The 17,077-nt window shown below is 50.4% G+C and overlaps 1 protein-coding gene across 9 annotated transcripts in view; it reads left to right on the top strand.

Moving 5' to 3' along the window:
• Positions 1-6,696: 6,696 nt before the first annotated feature.
• Positions 6,697-17,077, top strand: part of ZNF180 (zinc finger protein 180) — a 39,059-nt gene continuing 28,678 nt past the window's right edge. For 7 of the 9 annotated variants that reach the window (XR_007147241.1, XR_007147242.1, XM_047834617.1 and 4 more), the window contains exons 1-2: positions 6,697-6,786; positions 9,710-9,799. Coding sequence is in view for 7 of the 9 variants with exons in the window: in XM_047834617.1 (XP_047690573.1) it covers positions 6,754-6,786; positions 9,710-9,799 (123 nt within the window). In the remaining 2 variants the exon portion in view is untranslated. Of the gene's footprint in view, positions 6,970-9,709; positions 9,800-17,077 lie in introns of all 9 variants that reach the window. The other 2 variants (XM_047834614.1, XM_047834612.1) reach the window with 1 other exon arrangement.

Here is a 17,077-nt window from a genome sequence, read left to right as displayed (position 1 = left end):
GGCCATTGTAGAAACCCAGAGGTGCTGCTGTGATTGAAGTGCAGTCGGATAGGAGGAAGTTCATTGCAATTTCCCAGGACGGAGAACAATGGCCGAGCATCTGGGCCTTGTACTAAATACAGCAAATAGACCAGGAAGGCCTCCATAGAAAATGGAACTCATCTTTTCTCTTTGTGTAACAGGTGCTTGTGAATCCAGAACGCAACATCTACGGCCAAATCAACCCCTCAGTCTAATGGAGGCAGATTTCCCTTCTCCAGAAATCCTAGAGAAATCACGCTCAATCACATATTAATGAAATTTATTGGGTGCTTGTTTTATTCCAGCCATTGTCTTCGTAGGCCTTGGGACATTTAAAAAAAAATTTTTTTTTGAGACAAAGAGAGACAGAGCATGAGCAGGGGAGGGGCAGAGAGAGAGAGAGAGAGAGAGAGAGAGAGAGAGAGAATCCAAAGCAGGCTCCAGGCTCTGAGCTGTCAGCACAGAGCCAGAAGTGGGGCTCAAACTCACTAACTGTGAGATCATGACCTGAGCCGAAGTCGGACGCTTAACTGACTGACATTCTGTTTTAATGACATTTAGTGACATTCTGTTTTAATGTGTTGTTCAAGCACTGGACCCTAGCTCCCACCAAATCTTGGGCTTTGACTCGTGTTTCTTTACAAGCAATAAAAACAGGGAGGAAGTGACCCAGAATTAGAGGGCCAAGGTTTGAGACTCAGAATCTGGGGCTGCCATAGCTGTATCATGGAGATGGGCAAACACCAGTGATAGACACAGCATCCCCCCCCCCCCCCCCAGGGGCATTCCCCCCCCGGAGGCGGGGTGGACTGTGTCTTTTCAAATCATGGTAGAGGATAAGACACAAGGAGCTATTAAGAGATGATGACAGGAAAAAAAAAAAAAAAGCAGAACGAAGGGAGAGAGCAGGCACGAGATGCTTAGAATCTCAAGAATTTGGGGGGTGAGGGTGGGGAGAATCCGATTTGATGAAGACAGAGTGAGGAGTCAAGGCTGACTCCCGGGTTTCTGGCCGAAGCACCTGGGTCACTGGCAGGCCACTCTCTGAGGCAACAGTGAGGGAGGATACACATTTGGAATACAGAAGGAAAATCAAGAATTTGCTTTAGACGTGTCAGAAATCAACTGGAGAATGAAACAGGCAATTGTTCGTAACGGTCTAGATAAAGCAGGGCTGGAGATACACACGTGGGAGTTGTTAGTGGGGTTTAAAGTTACGGGAATGTAGGTCTTGTGTCGGGGGTCTCCAAGACCGCACTCAGGCTCAACGATTTGCTAGAAGGATTCACGGGACCCAGAAGTTGTTACACTCATGGTTACGGTTTGGTGCAGCAAAAAGATAGAGAATAAAATCAGCAAAGGGAAAAGAAAAGGTTCCGGGAGTGAAGCATGGAAGACACCAGGCACAAGCTTCCACGCGTCCTGTCTCAGTAGAGTCACATGGGAATCTCCCCAGCAATGATGTGTGACGATACTTGTGAAGTGTTGCCAGCCGGGGTGGGGGTGGGGGGGCTTGCCCTGAACCTGAGGGTCCAGGGTTTTTGTAGGGGGTCCATCACACGGGCAGCTCCAGATCCCCAGAAGGAAGGCAGGTGTTCACTACAGATCACGTTGTTTGTGTAAACCATCCGGACAAGCTGGTACAGCGTGGTCCAAGGCCACAAGCCTGCCTGCAAAAACCCTTTCATCAGAACATTGCAAGAGCTCAGTTCCTAGAAGCCACCCGAGACCCAGTCATGGAAATAGGCCTTTCTTGGGTTTCAACACTCCAGGCCTGTTGAGTTAACCCATTCCCCTACAGATTGCAAAGAAAGTGGGTAAAGGCAGAGAAGAGGAGGGGCTGATCATGAAGCTCTGGGTCCCTCCAATGTCTAGAGTTTGAGAAGAGGATTGAGCAAAGGAAAAAGACCGTCTCTTCCCACCCCCTGCTTCCAAGAACCCACCACCCCTACATCCCCCCACCCCCAGGATCCCAGGTATGGGTCATATTCCCCCTCTAGTGACTCAGAGCTTTATCTTCCAGCCTTTTAGAGCAAGTGGACTCATGACCTCCTTGTTCCTCAGTAGATGCTAAGGCCACACCCAGATCCTGGCCGACAGAACCCTCAATATGAAACTTGGGTCGCGGCCAATCCCCAAGTAGTTGATCGAGAAACCTCTGAGTTTGAAGGGCATCTTCCTAGAACGAGTTCCCGTTCCTCGGTAATAGCCATTCTGAAGCCCCCGTAACATTCAGGTTAGGTCATCAGGATTCGGGAGCTCCTGGAGGTAAAACTTGCCGCCTTGTTCATTATGAAAGAAGAAGGAAAAAAAAAAAGACCAAACAAAAAACAAAGTCAGTTTTAAATTACATATCACTAATGCTTTAATGTCTGAATATCTTAAGGTAAAAAAAAAAATACTGAAGAAAATACAGAAAAAAAGGAAGCTAAGCTAAACGTCAAAGCATCCCATTATGATTGTCATATTTGTACTGAATCTGTACATCATCTTTAAAAAAAAATTTTAATGTTTATTTTTGAGAGAGAGCATAAGCAAGGGAAGGGCAGAGGGAGAGGGAGACACAGAATCCGAAGCAGGCTCCAGGCTCTGAGCTGTCGGCACAGAGCCTGACGCGGGGCTCAAACTCAAGAGCCAAGAGATCAATGACCTGAGCTGAAGTCAGAGGCTCAACCGACTGAGCCACCCAGGCGCCCCCCGCAACGTGTGACATCTTTACAACACAGCCAGGAGCATGGCTGTTCTGTGTCTTTCACGTCTGTCATTAGGGTTTTAAAGATTTCTTATGCTTCCTATGTTTCGCTTGGATGATGAATAAATAGAAGCTTTTCTGTCTTGTTTGCAAACTTAGTATTGCTCGTGTAGAGGAAAGATGTTGATATGTAGGTCAAGGGCGATATAACGTAAAAGTTAAGAGCATGAACTCCAGCATTAGACTTCTTGGACCCAATCCCAGCTCTGCCCTTACAACACAATCCAGGGTGAGTTACTTAACATTTCTGGGCCTCAATTTCATCTTCTGTGAAATGGAAATAACAGTCCAACCTGGTAAGAATTGCCATGAGGACTAAGTGAGAAACATTTATAAGGACCTTATGGCAGTGCCTGGCACAGAATGGTGCGTAAATGTTTATTCTTTCATATTTGATGCCTTTCTAGCCTCTGCCTGTGGTTAATTTCTTTTCGTTAATTCTCGTGGGTCTTGTGGTTTGTAATGATACCTGCTAATAATGGTAACTTTGCATTCTCTGTACCCAATGGTTGTGAGCCATTTAGCTAGTCTCTCTACTTTTGTGTCTGAAATGTAGTTAAAGCGGGGCACCTGGGTGGCTCAGTCGGTGAAGCATCCAACTTCGGCTCAGGTCATGATCTCGCAGTTTGTGAGTTCGAGCCCCACATTGGGCTCTGTACTGACAGCTCGGAGCCTGGAGCCTGCTTCAGAGTCTGTGTCTCCCCCGTTCTCTGCCCCTCCCATGCTCATGCTCTTTCTCTGTCTCTCAATAATAAATAAACGCTGAAAAGAATATTTTAAATACTTTTAAGGAAGTAAGGAAGAGATGAACTAATTATCTATAGCTGATTGTCTCACCAGAAAAGCCAAGAGGATCAAATGAAATACTATAAGAATTCCTGACGTTTCAGTGGGCTAACCAGATCCAAAATAAGTATTTATTTTTAATTTTTTTAAAGTTTTTATTTTTATTTTAAATGTTTGAGAGAGAGCGAGCGAGCGAGCACAGGGAGGGGCAGAGAGAATCCCAAGCAGGCTCCACATGAGCTCACATGGGGCTCCATCTCACGAACCATGAAATCAGGACCTGAGTTGAAATCAAGAGTCAGACCCTTAACAGAGCCTCTCAGGCGCCCCCAAAGTTTGTTTATTTAAGTAATATGCTGGTGCCCCCAACATAAGTCTTTAAAAAAATCAACCACAATAACGAATTATAAGGAATTTAAGCGGGGGGCGGGGTAGAGATTACATTTCAAATAGCAATAATTTGTTAAAGGTTAGAAGTTATGTGAAGAAAACTACAGGAGTACTTTGACAACAATACTAATAATTAAAAAAAACATTTTATTTATATTTTTTAAAAATTTTTAAACGTTTATTTATTTTTGAGACAGAGACAGAGCATGAACAGGGGAGGGGCAGAGAGAGAGGGAGACACAGAATCCGAAGCAGGCTCCAGGCTCCGAGCAGTCAGCACAGAGCCCGACGCGGGGCTCGAACTCACATACCGCAAGATCGTGACCTGAGCCGAAGTCGGACGCTTAACCGACTGAGCCACCCAGGCGCCCCTAAAAAAACCATTTTAAATGCCATATTGTCACGCAGCAGGGCTCCAACTATCAGCTTCCTTCCTGGTGGGGTGGGAATAAACATCACTGTTTTCCACAGGCAGTTAATGAGATGTTAAGGCATTTAACAAAGGGCCAGGAGCCTTTATTTATTCAAAATAAATATTTATTGAGCATCTATTATATTGCAGGTACCTTAGGATGCTGGGGCTACAGCACTAATCAAAGTAGATACAAATCCTTTCCCTTATGGAGTCGACAGGCTAGTGGTGAAGCAGATAACCGACCAAATAAATACATACCATATATATATGTGTGTGTGTGTGTGTGTGTATATATAAAAAATATATTCATATATATGAAAAAAATTCATATATATGAAATATATATTCATATATATGAAAAATACATATTCATATACATATATGAAAAATATATATATGTGAAAAAAAAATATATATATATGAAAAATTCTCTTGCTGGAAGCCGAGCTGTCCCAGCCTGAGTGGCAAGGCCTGGGCTGTGGATGGATTGGTGACTGCAAGGTGACCCACTGACAGTGAAACTTCTTGAACTCCCGCTTTTAGGTAATACGGCCTTAAAACTCCCTGGGGTATCATCTGTTGGGGAATTGCCCTCGACAGGCCCCCTGGGAAAAGAGCCATTAGGAAAGAAAATAAGGTTCCGCAAGAAATTGTGCGGCCTTATGTTTAGCCCTTGCCACCCCCTATGGAGACTTCTCTACTTACAGGAAGGATAGCCTCATGCATTTGCCAGCACAGAGGGCCTGTAAAGGAGAGACATACGGATCTGAAAGCCCCACTCCGGTAACTAAGGAGTGTATCTTTGGACTCCGGTCACTCTAACCCCTGGGCCCACCTGGCCCCCAGGAGGCATTCCAGATGATGATTGAACCTAGTCGGTTAAGGGACAGAATGGTTCATTGGTTCCTAGGTGCATTGTCTCTCTGAGAATGTATAAGGCGTGGGTTTCTAAGGCCCTCTTGGCCCCCTCCTGGCACCTCGGACCGAGGCGAACACTTTTGTTCTTCAAAACCACCAATGGTTCAGGGAAACAACCAAGAGGTCATGTCCCTGTAACTGTTCCACTTGAGGTGTTGAGAGGTAAATGACCTTTCATGAAAACAGCAAAGCAACTACTTTATAGATAAGCATAGATACATAATAAAAACAATGAAAGAAATTAATCAATAAGCAAAGGGCAGGAGGGGACGTTATGACAAAACAATCATGGTATTCCTTATTGGGTGATGACACAAAGGAACAGTTTGAGAATTGGGTGATGCCAGAAAACGTAGATGACAAATGCTACAAGGAGATCACTAGCAAATATAATGCCACGTTTGCTACAATCAATCGGCCAGTTCAACACACTGTTGTTGTCTGTGTCCATTTTTATTTTTTTGTTTTTATGTTTTTTATTTTAGTCTTGTTTTATTTTCACTTTTTCGCCGACGCCGTTCATCCTTCGGGAACCCCTGGACCTGCTGGAGCTGGACTCCAGCATTTTCTAGAGAAAAATGATGAGAAGGGAGGCAGGGAGTACGTGGGGGAGTGAAGGGTTTGTAAGGTTACAATGGTTGGTGGGGGGATGCTTCTTGAGGAGGTGACATCTGCCTAAAGACCAGATGGCAAGAATCCAGTGGAATCGGCAAAGGAAGAGCCTGCAGCCAGCATGAACAGCATATGCAAAAGTCCTGGGGTGGGAGCCTGCCAGAGCTGCTGGTGAAGATGGAAAGGCCAGCGTGGCTGGAGCTGAGAGAGAAAAACGGCCAGAAGACAAAGGCCAAAACAGATCAGGAGGGGGAGGGTTCGATCCTTAAAGTCTCACAGGCAGGGAAAGACCTCCATTTAAAAAACAAAAGGACTCTTGCTGTTTTACTAGAATGAACTACAAGAACATATCAACGTATCAGATTCTTGAAGGACCCGCCAGGAGCTCCCTGGACTGTGTAACGAACGGGTTTGTAGCCACCATCTTTGGGCTTGAGGACCAAGAAGAGACGGTGCGCACCAAGCATCTGACTAAGCAGCCGTCCCAGGAGGGGACGTCCCAGGAGGGGTTTCATGGGGATTCCGTTTTCACGGCCGCTCCTGGGCGTCCAGCCGGTCCCAGGCCAGCTTTTCCCAAGTCGGCCACTGCCCACGCATCACAGCCGTGACCTGGCCGTGCGGGTCCCGCTCCCCGTCTCGGCGCCGCGCAGAAACGGGGACACAGACAGTCGCGGCCCCCGGCGGCTACCCCAACCTGACACGGCTCGCGGTAATCCCCACGCTCGCCTCCGGGTGGAGCTGGAGCCCCGCCTAATCGCCGCCCGTGCCGCTGGGGCTTCTGGGAATTGTAGTCCCGGCTCGCCGAGCCCAAACGCACTTCCGGGTTTGGCCAGAAACGCAGCCATTGTCCCGCGCGCGGATGCCTGCTGTCGCCACGCACCTGGGCTCGGAGGTCAGCCGAGTGGCCCTGCGGATGCCGAGTAGGGGAGGGGGCCGAACTAACTGGATCCGAGTCTGTCGTGCTGCAGAATCGGCGCAGGGGGTTGCTTCACCCGACTCCGTCCCGCTGCAGAGCCGTGCCGGGCCCTGAAGCTGGGACAGGCCGGTCCTGGGCCGCGAGCCCGTGGACGCCCAGGTCGGTGAGGGGCGGGGCAGCGCTGGAGGTCCCGTGCGCGCATGCGCAGGGTGTAGGCGGGAAGGTGGGTTTGGGGGTGTGGGTGGGCGACCTAGGACCTGAGCGTGCGGCGCTTCTGCGGGGTCCCGAAGTAGGTAGGGATCCTGGTGCAGCTGCAGATTCGGGAGTGCGCGAGTGCTTGATAGGGTGGTGCTCTTGTCCCAAGGCTGAGAACGCCCAGGTTGGTGAAGACAGGCCATATGCGGGGATGTGGGACGATCCTGAGAACCCCGCTTCCCCTCCTCCAGTGCTAGGCTGGTTTAGTGCAGGATCTGAGGACTGAAGACTGGGTTGAGAGAGTACTCAATTGCAGATTTGCAGGAGAGAGGCTCTGCCCCTATTCCTGTATTTTCAGCGGGCGTTTGAATAGGAAGCAGGACGTGGGAGGTGAGGTTCTGGGCAGTTGGCTTGGGGACCTGGGGCGCCCCCGGTAGTGGAGAGACCAGGTTTGAGTTGCAGATTCTTGCCCCAGAAGAACCAGTGCTACCTGAGCGAACTCTCTGAGAATCCCTGATGGACTACAGATTCCTAGGTTGCAAGAGGAGCCAAGGCCTGGAGGCATTTTCTAGGCAGAGCGCTCCCTGCTCAGGCTGGGCGTGTTGATTGGGAAGCAGGAATTTGGACTGGTGATCCTGGGACCCCCGTAGGGTAGTGCAGGGCCTTAGGACATTCAAGTTGGGTGCAGACTTTGGGTTGGAGGTACAGAAGTGGAGTCCGGGAGGGTCAGAGCTGCACCAGCTGCGGTGAAATTGACAGCTATTTGGGAAGGACCCCGGATGCTGCCGGCACGTTTGGGAAGTAGACAGCCCCAGGGCCTTTGCTTGGGGGCAACTCCACTTGCGGGCACGAGAATGCCCAGATTGGTAGAGGGACAGAGTCTGGGCTGTAGATTTGGACCTGGAAGGGGCTGTACTCTGTGGCATCTAGGGATCCACATTTGGGCTGCAGGAAGCCAAAAGGCTTGCTTCCCATGGGAGCTGCTCTGTCATGAGCTGGAGAACCCTCCAGACTGGTGAGCGCCCAGGTCCCGGGGCGGACTCTGGAATTCTTTGCTCAAGCTACGGTTTGGGTGTTCTGATGTTTTGGTGGCAAGCAGGCCGTGGCGCAGGTGCCCCTAAGATCCTCACAGAGGCTTGTGGGTGCTTGAGGTAGTCCGGGTATTGAGGTGCAGAGTGCGAGGTGCGGCTTCTCCTTTCAGGAGCAGGGATTGCACAAACCCACAGGCTGGGGGAGGGCCCAGGTCCGGGATGTGGATTCCGTGGGTATCCGCGGGGATGCCAGGAGAAGAAGGGAACCTAGGTGCGCGGCCCCGCCCAGTCGCTGCTGGAGCCGCAGCCTCTGGTCTTGGGCAGAACGGGGAGGCATGGGCAGTCCTAGGACCCTGGTGTTTATTGCCTGAGGATGCCCAGGTGGGCGGAGGGAGCAGCTGCAGATTCCGGGCTGCAGAGGATTAGGGCTGCGCCATGGCCCCCTGCGCATACACGTGGGTACTTAGACGGGAAACGGGAGCCTGGAGGTGGGTATTAGAGGGTGCTGGGGTCTTTGTGCAGATGGCGCCCCAGTCACCCGTGGTGGTGCCCAGGTTGGCGGGGGGACAGGATCTCCCTAGGCTGCAGGTGACCGGGAAGATACTCGGACGGGAATCGGGGCAGGTGTGGCTCAAGCAGGGGCCTGTGGATGTTCGTGGAGGAGACGGTGTGTGGGCAAGTTCAGGGTATGGCTGCATGGTGAACCCGCATTACACTGAGTGAGAATCCTGGGGGTCAAGGGTGTGGGTAAGAGGGAGAGATGGGGGGTAGGGTTGGCGAGATGGTGTGTGGGGGTGGGAGTTGCCAGGGGGCTGTTCTAGTCTCACACCCAGAAACAATCGAGTTGGCAGGAAGACAGCTGAAGTCCACATTCTGGGCCTCGGAGGGGTTGGCACGAGCTGGTGTTTGTCAGGAAGCTCCCAGGCCTGGCTCTGTTGCTGATTCAGGCCGAGGGTGCCCACGTTGATGGAGGGACCAAGTCTGAGCTGCCCGTTCGGGGCTCAGGAGGGTTTGGGGCTGGGAATCGGGCAGGCGCTATTCTGGTAGCGGCCAGTGGACCCAGAACGGCGGAGGCACCGAGTCCTAGGTGCAGCCCAGCTCTGCGCCTGTGCTTGGCTATTTGAGCAGAAAGTGGGAGGCAGGGCACGACAGGTTGCTGGAGGGTCAGGCCTAGTTAATGGAAGGGGAGGATTCTGGGAGGGGTGGGACATTTAGTTGGGAGTGTGGTTCCGGGTCATCAATCCCAGAAGCCCTACTCCTTGCTCCAGGAAGAGATGCTGCTGGTTTAGGGCTGCAGATTCACGTCTCGGGGGGAGGGAGTGCTCACTAGCTGGTCCTCGACGTGCTGGGCATCTGTGAGGCTCCCAGAAACCCAGTGGGGCAGGGAGGGACCGATTTGTACTGCAGATGTTGGTGGTGGGCAGGAGGCCGTGTTGGGGCCTGACTTACAGGCAGGAGGTCTGGAGTCCTGTGATAGCGGAGGAATCAGGTTGGAGCTGCAGAGTCTTGGCCTGGGAGAGGCGTGCGCAGCTTTTCAGGCAGAAACCTCTAGAGGCGCGCTTGTCGTGGGGAATGCGTCCTGGCAGCGGAGGCTAATCCTGGGGGGCGGGGCGGGGGGGGAGGGAGGGGACCTACGCAAGGATGCTCTGCTCAGGGCTCTTGCACCATTGCAGCTCAGGCCCTCAGGCCCCTGCCTGTGCCTGAAGGAGAGCATGGAAGAGCGGGATGAGAAGCCCCCCGGGCCCCTGAAGACCGGTGCGCAGGTGAGTGGGACTTCCCCTTCCTCCAGGAGACCCACAGCTTGCTCGCACCCAGGCCCCACAGCCCGACCCTCTAGGCTCCGGAGGCTGTCCTCGTTCCCTTTGCGGTGTCCTGGGAGCTCTTGGTCTCCCCTGACCTTATCCTCTATACGTTCTTGGAGGCTCCCTGCATTTCCTCCCTATTTAAAAAAAAAAAAAAAATTTTTTTTTTTAAATTTTTAATTCATTTTTGAGAGAGAGAGAGAGACGGAGATGGAGCACGAACGAGGGGGAGGAGGGGCAGAGAGAGAGGGGGACCCAGGATCCGAAGCGGGCTCCAGGCTCCGAGCTGCCAGCACAGAGCCCGACGCGGGGCTCGAACCCACCAACCGTGAGATCACAGCCTGAGCTGAAGTCGGACGCTTAACCCACTGAGCCACCCGGGCGCCCCCGCCTCCCCGCTATTTGAACCCAGAGAACTCTTTCTGGGAGGAATTTGGCATCTTGGTATCAAAGGCCTTTGCTTGGGAATGAAAAATTGGGAAGAATGTGTGAGAAGGGGCCATGCGAGGGGAGCATTAAAGTTACGGTAAAGCCGTGAAACGGAATATACTGTGGCCATTGATGGGACGGTACACGCGTCCCAACATACAAAGATATGTGGGATCTGTGTTCAGTAAATGGCATTTAGAAATGATCGTCTTTTTTAAAAAAGATACAGTGCGTATTATAGGAAACGTGTTAGAAGGTTATAAACACGTCAGTTAACAGAGAGTGTCAGTTACACTCCGAGGGACCTTATGTATTATAGGAAACGTGTTAGAAGGTTATAACCACGTCAGTTAACAGAGAGTGTCAGTTACACTCCGAGGGACCTTATTCATTTACTTACCTATATTTTTCTACTTTTGTGCAGCGAATTTTAAAGTTAGGAAATCAACGATCGAAAACATTTAATTTCTTGAAAAGTGTTAGAATTTCGCCTCCCCCTTCCTAAACGGTTCATTCCTGAAGCCATGAGATGGGGCCGAGCTGGGTAGACGGCTGTGGTGGAGGGAGGGAGGGCTCCCTCCTGTGAGGTGTCACAGCCTGACTGGGGTGAGGAGGGTGTCCACGTGTGGGGACATCGTGACCAAACAGGGTGAAAAAGGTGGCACGGAGAATCAGAGCCCAAGTGGGGTGAGGTACGTGTCCATCTGGGGGAGGAAGATATTTGCGGTGACGGGCCCAGGGCAGGTGAGAAGGGCCTCCGTAGAGGGGATGCCTCAGTGTGGACAGCCCGAGTGCAGCGAGGGCGTCCATGCCAAGGGTGGTCCAGCGTGGATGGGGTGTCAGCCAAGGCAGGGTGAGAAGTGCGTCCGTGTTGGGGTTGGGGACACATCCCGGTGTGTCACAGCCTGAGAAGATTGAGGTTCTCTGTGCACGGCGGGGAGGGGGGAGCCCAGGGTGGGGTATCAGAGCGAAGGCAGGAAGTCAAGGGCATCTGCATGGAGTCCAAGTCCAAGTGGGATGAGGCCACCTGCAGAGTCTGAGCCCAAGGAGGGTCGAGAGAGCCCCCGTGTCAGAGTCCAGGAGGGCCAAGGAGCGTCCGTGCGGGAGAAGGAGCGGCTGTGGAAATGGGAGATTAGTCACCCACGGGGGCGCTGATCCGATGAGTAAACCTAATAAGGCTCATGGGAGCCAGTGTTCTCACAATCAGATGTGGTAAGAGAGAGAACACTGGAGTAAACCTTAGTGATCGGTGGGAGTTGTAGGAAGCGACGTGACTCAGGGTTTTCAGTATATGTAGGTGTAGAAGTATGTGGAGATGTATGGATGTCTCAATGGGGTGTGTGTGTGTGTGTGTGTGTGTGTGTGTGTGTGTGTGGAGAGAGACATACACATGTGTTTTCCTAGTTCTGTCCGCTGTGAGGGCCCGGGAGCAGTGACAGTCTGGTACCAGTTTGCACATCTGGTGCCCAGATTTCCACCCCATGCCCCAGAACTTACGGGTTTACTGTTCACAGATATTTAATGTTCCATGTTTTGCTGTTACAAATAGCACTGCTGTAAATGTCTTTGTATCTGGTTCCCTGTACAGTTGACCTCGAACGATGCAGGGTTTAGGGACACCAACCCCCTGCAGAGTGGAGAATCCATAGTTAAGTTTGACTTCCCCAAACTTAGCTGCTGGGGCGCGGGGTTGGGGGTAGGGGGCTCAGTCAGTTAAGCGTCTGACTCTTGATCTTGGCTCAGGTCATGATCTCACAGTTCGAGAGATCGAGCCCCGTGTTGGGTTCCACACTGACAATGCGGAGCCTGCTTGGGGTTCTCTCTCTCTCTCTCTCTCTCTCTCTCTCTCTCTCTCTCTCAAAATAAAGAAATAAAACTTACAAAAAACAAAACAAACATAACTGCTAATAGCCTGCTGTTGATCAGAAGCCTGACAATATCAACAGTCAATGCATATTTTGTATATGTATTTTGTGCACTGTATTCTTTCACAAAAATTTTGTTTTTTACATTTATTTATTTTTGAGAGACAGAGAGAGACAGAGCACAAGTTGGGGAGGGGAAGAGACAGAAAGAGACACAGAATCCGAAGCAGGCTCCAGGCTCTGGGCTGTCAGCACAGAGCCCCACGTGGGGCTCGAACCCACAAGCTGTGAGATCATGACCTAAGCCGAAGTCGGACGCTCAACCAACTGAGCCACCCAGGCGCCCCTGCACTGTATTCTTTTTTTTTTTTTTTTTAATTTTTTTTGACGTTTATTCATTTTTTTTCAATTTTTATTTCATTTATTAATTCCAGTATAGCTAACATAGAGTGTTATATTAGTTTCAGGTGTACAATATAGTGATTCAATAATTTTATACATTACTCAGTGCTCATCTGAATAAATACACTCTTTAATTCCCATCACCTATTTTACCCATCCCCCCACTCACATCCCCTCTGGTAACTGTCTGTTCTCTATAGTTAAGAGTCTGTTTTTTTCTTTCTCTCTTTTTATCTTTGTGCATTTTGTTTCTTTTTTTTTAATTTCATTTTTTATTTTTTTAAATTTACATCCAAGTTAGCATCTAGTGCAACAATGATTTCGGGAGTAGGTTCCTTAGTGCCCCTTCCCCATTTAGCCCATCTCCCCTCCCACACCCCTTCCAGTAACCCTCTGTTCTCTATATTTAAGAGTCTTATGCTTTGTCCCCCTCCCTATTTCAAATTCTTTTTGCTTCCCTTCCCTTATGTTCATCTGTTCTGTCTCTTAAGGTCCTCATATGAGTGAAGTCATGATACTTGTCTTTCTCTGACTGATTTCGCTTAGCACGATACCCTCTAGTTCCATCCACGTAGTTGTAAATGGCAAGATTTCATTCTTTTTGATTGCCGGGTAACACTCCATTGTATATATATACCACATCTTTATCCATTCATCCATCAATGGACATTTGGGCTCTTTCCATACTTTGGCTGTTGTCGATAGTGCTGCTATAAACATGGGGGTGCATGTGTCCCTTCGAAACAGCACACCTGTATCCCGGGGATAAATGCCTAGTCGTGCAATTGCTGGGTCGTAGGGTAGTTCTATTTTTAGTTTTTTGAGGAACCTCCATACTGTTTTCCAGAGTGGCTGCACCAGCTTGCATTCCCAACGTTTATTCATTTTTGAGAGGCAGAGACAGAGCGTAAGCGGGGGAGGGGCGGAGAGAGAATGGGAGACAAAGAATCCAAAGCAGGCTCCAGGCTCTGGGCTGTCAGCACAGAGCCTGACGCGGGGCTCGAACTCATGAATGGCGAGATCATGACATGAGCCAAAGTCAGACGCTCAACCGACTGAGCCACCCAGGCGCCCCTGTGCACTGTATTCTTACAATAAAATAGAATAGATTAAAAAGAAAATGTTATTAAGAAAATCATAAGGAAGAAAAAACGCATTTACGGTACTGTGCCGTATTTATTAAAAAGATCAACATGTTTATGGACCCGTGCAATTCAAACTGGTGTTGCTTAAGGGTCAGGTGTACCCACGGGCAAGAGTTTTAGAGGGAGTTATGCATTTAAATTTATATACATACATTCACACGTTATCAAAACTACAGGTAAAGCGTGCTTTGATGGTGACCACTGGTGTTCTACTCGGAGCCAGCGACTTTGGGTGTTTTTCTGAGAATCTTAATGGCCCTTTCGCTCTTTTCTTCTATAACATACAACGGAAGTAGCAAGCTGCTCATTATAATTTTCACTTTCATCATATATTTATTGATTGCCCAACCAGCGGAAGGCCCCGTGTGAGGTGTTAGGGACAAAGATGACCTAGTTCTCGCAGACGGAAATACGCTTCTTGTATATTCCAAGGCTGCCTAGGAGAAGCAAAACCATCTTCCTTCTCCTGTTAGCCATCTGTGACGTCATACCCCCAAACTTGGCAGCTTAGAACAACACCCAGCGTTTATTACCGCACATGGTCTCTGGGGTCAGGGATCCGGGGGCGGCTGGTCTGGATGTTTCTGGTGCTCAGGGTCTCCGACAGGGTTGCAGTAAATTGAGGGCCCAGGCTGATGTGAAGGCTTGACTGGGTAGGAGGACCCCCTTGCCAGCTCGCTCGCTCCCGTGGCCGTCGACGAGAGGCCTCAGTTCCCCGCTACACAAACCTCTCTCCAGGGCCGCACACAACACAGCAGCGGGGTTCTCGTGGAGCAAGGGGTCTCAGAAAGGGAGGGCAGAGGGAGAGCACTTAATTGCACACAACCAAGGTGGAAGCCACGGCGTGTCTTATGTCATCTCGGAAGGGACACACCGTCACTTCTGTGGCTCCTCGGTCATGCAGACCCACCCTGGTACCGTGTGCAAGGGCTGCACAGGGTGTGAATTCCTGGAGGTCAGGGTCATCGAGGGCCAGGTTGGACGCTGGCTAGCACACTTCTCAACTCGGAACGTCCTTTAGTAAATTAAAAAAAAAAAAGATTTCTTTTTAACGTTGACTTATTTCTGAGAGAGAGACAGACGGAGCGTGAGCAGGGATGGAACAGAGAGAGAGAGGGAGACAGAATCCGAAGCAGGCTCCAGGCTCCGAGCCGTCAGCACAGAGCCCGACGCGGGGCTGGAACTCAGGGACCGTGAGATCATGACCTGAGCCGAGGCCTCCCCCAGGCGCCCATCCTTTAGTACATTTTAATCATGATCAGAAGACGCACAAGAGCTGCTGGGCCTGACGGATGTCCATGAGAGCCTTGGCAGAGAGAGCAGTCAAGGGAGCCCAAGTCTCGGTACGTGAGTCCCGCGGGCCACCCTGTCGGCCATCACCTGGGAGATTTCAACGACTCACACGTTGGAAGCGGCCGGGCCAGGGAAGATCCTGCCTGCCTTCAGCGGCTGCGACCAAAACCCTGCCAAGAGGGTGGCAGAGCCTTACCTCTCCCGTCATCCTCAACATTCAGAGTGGATCTTAAGTGTTATCATCCAAAACAAAACAAAACAAAACAAAACAAAACAAAACAAAAAAAACCCTAAGTGCGAGGCGCTGGATGTGTTAATCAGCTTGATCGTGGTAACTCATTTCACAGCGTACACATCTATTCGAAAACATCACAGGGGCGCCTGGGTGGCTCGGTCGGTTGAGCGTCCGACTGCGGCTCAGGTCATGATCTCGCGGTTCGTGGGTCCGAGCCTCCCCGTGCGTTGCCGCCCATTAGGAAGGCGGTTTCTCTCTGCAGCCACGTTTCCATGCTGCACGAGTCAAAACCTGTGACTCCCGTGGGCCGTCTGTAGTTTTGAAGTTGTCATTTTGGCTTTGTGAGTGTGGCTTGTGTGTTTTTGTTCCCGGGCCCCTGGCGCTCTTCAGTAATGCCCACGCAGCCGTTGTAAGGCAGCCTAACCGTCCTGGTGTTTGTCCTGGGCGCTTGTGCAGGCGACTTAGCAGCCGAGCGTTCTCATGGGGCCTTCTTTACATGGATGTGGCTCCAGCACTTAGAGGAGGGAAGGAGAGAGGGGGAGGAGGGGAGGCAGGGAGAGAGAGCACGGGCATATGGGTGCTCTCTCTCCCTGCAGGAGATGTTCTAGCTGCAGGAATGTTCTAGCAACTTAAACTCCCACTGATGGTATATGACACTCTTGACTAGTGGGCCACGGGGGTGGGAGTCCTTACAATAGGCAGAAGAAATGCTCTGTGTGGTCAGGATTTTGGTTCCATACAGCGGTCTGAGCAAACAAGCAGATATAGAGGGGATAATGGGAGCCAGAGAAGGTACAGAAATGGAAAGCAGGAAGGCTAGAATCACATGTGTTGCTGAATTGTAATGAGGGGCATCAGTGTGAATTTATAGCCTCTAATATATAGAGATAGGTAGTTATAGAAATAGAGACTTGATCTTCTCTGATTTAAAGAGGTGAGCATCTTTTTGTATATTCACTGGCCATTTTATTTCTTCATAGTTGAGTTGCACATGCATTTTCCTTTGTCCCTTGTAGTATTGAAGGTCCCTTTTTCTTACTGATCTAGAATAGGGCTTAATAAAAAAAGTCAAAAACAATGTTTAATGTTTATTTATTTTGGGGGGAGAGAGAGAGAGAGAGAGAGAGAGAGAGAGAGAGAGAACCAGAGCATGAGCAGGGGCGGGGCTGAGAGGGAGGGAGACACAGAATCCGAAGCAGGCTCCAGGCTCTGAGCTGTCAGCACAGAGGCCGATGTGGGGCTTGAACTCACAGACTGTGAGATCATGACCTGAGCCAAAGTCAGATGCTTAACTGACTGAGCCACCCATGTGCCCCCCGCCCCCAAAATACCTTTTTAAAAGTAGGTTTCACGCCCAGCGTAGAGCCCAACTTGGGGCTTGAACTCACAACCCTGAGATCAAGAGTCAGATGCTTAACCGACTGAGCTACCCAGGCACCCCTAGAACAAATCTTAACAGTATAGATTCTTACTGATGGTGCCTTTGTTGGTGGCACTTTTTGCCAGATATTTTCTGAAGTTAATTTTGGAATCTTTATGATTCTTTGGTCGCCCTGTAGTCTGTTTTATTTGCTTACAACTCCGCGATCCAGGAGTTCCAACCACCTGGTTGAACAGTTCTTTTCTCGCACACGGCGCCTGGAATCACTCAGCTCCGTTGCGCTGGTAGCTGGGCTGGCTTGGAAGACCGACAGAGATCTCACGCCCGTGTCTGGTGTCTCATTGCCCCTCCAGCTGTCCCCTGTCTCTCTCTCAAGCTTCCCAACGGGAGGGAGCAGACGTTTTGTAGGTGGGATGTGTGAACACAGGCGGTTTGTCGGATTCTAGCCTCCTCGCTGTGGCGGTTTCGAGCCATGACTTAGTTTCCTGG

This window comes from Prionailurus viverrinus, chromosome E2 (genome assembly GCF_022837055.1).
Source record: "Prionailurus viverrinus isolate Anna chromosome E2, UM_Priviv_1.0, whole genome shotgun sequence".
In the NCBI taxonomy this organism is placed as follows: Eukaryota; Metazoa; Chordata; class Mammalia; order Carnivora; family Felidae; genus Prionailurus; species Prionailurus viverrinus.
Note: the sequence above shows the minus strand (reverse complement) of the source record. Positions and strands in the feature narration are given on the sequence as shown.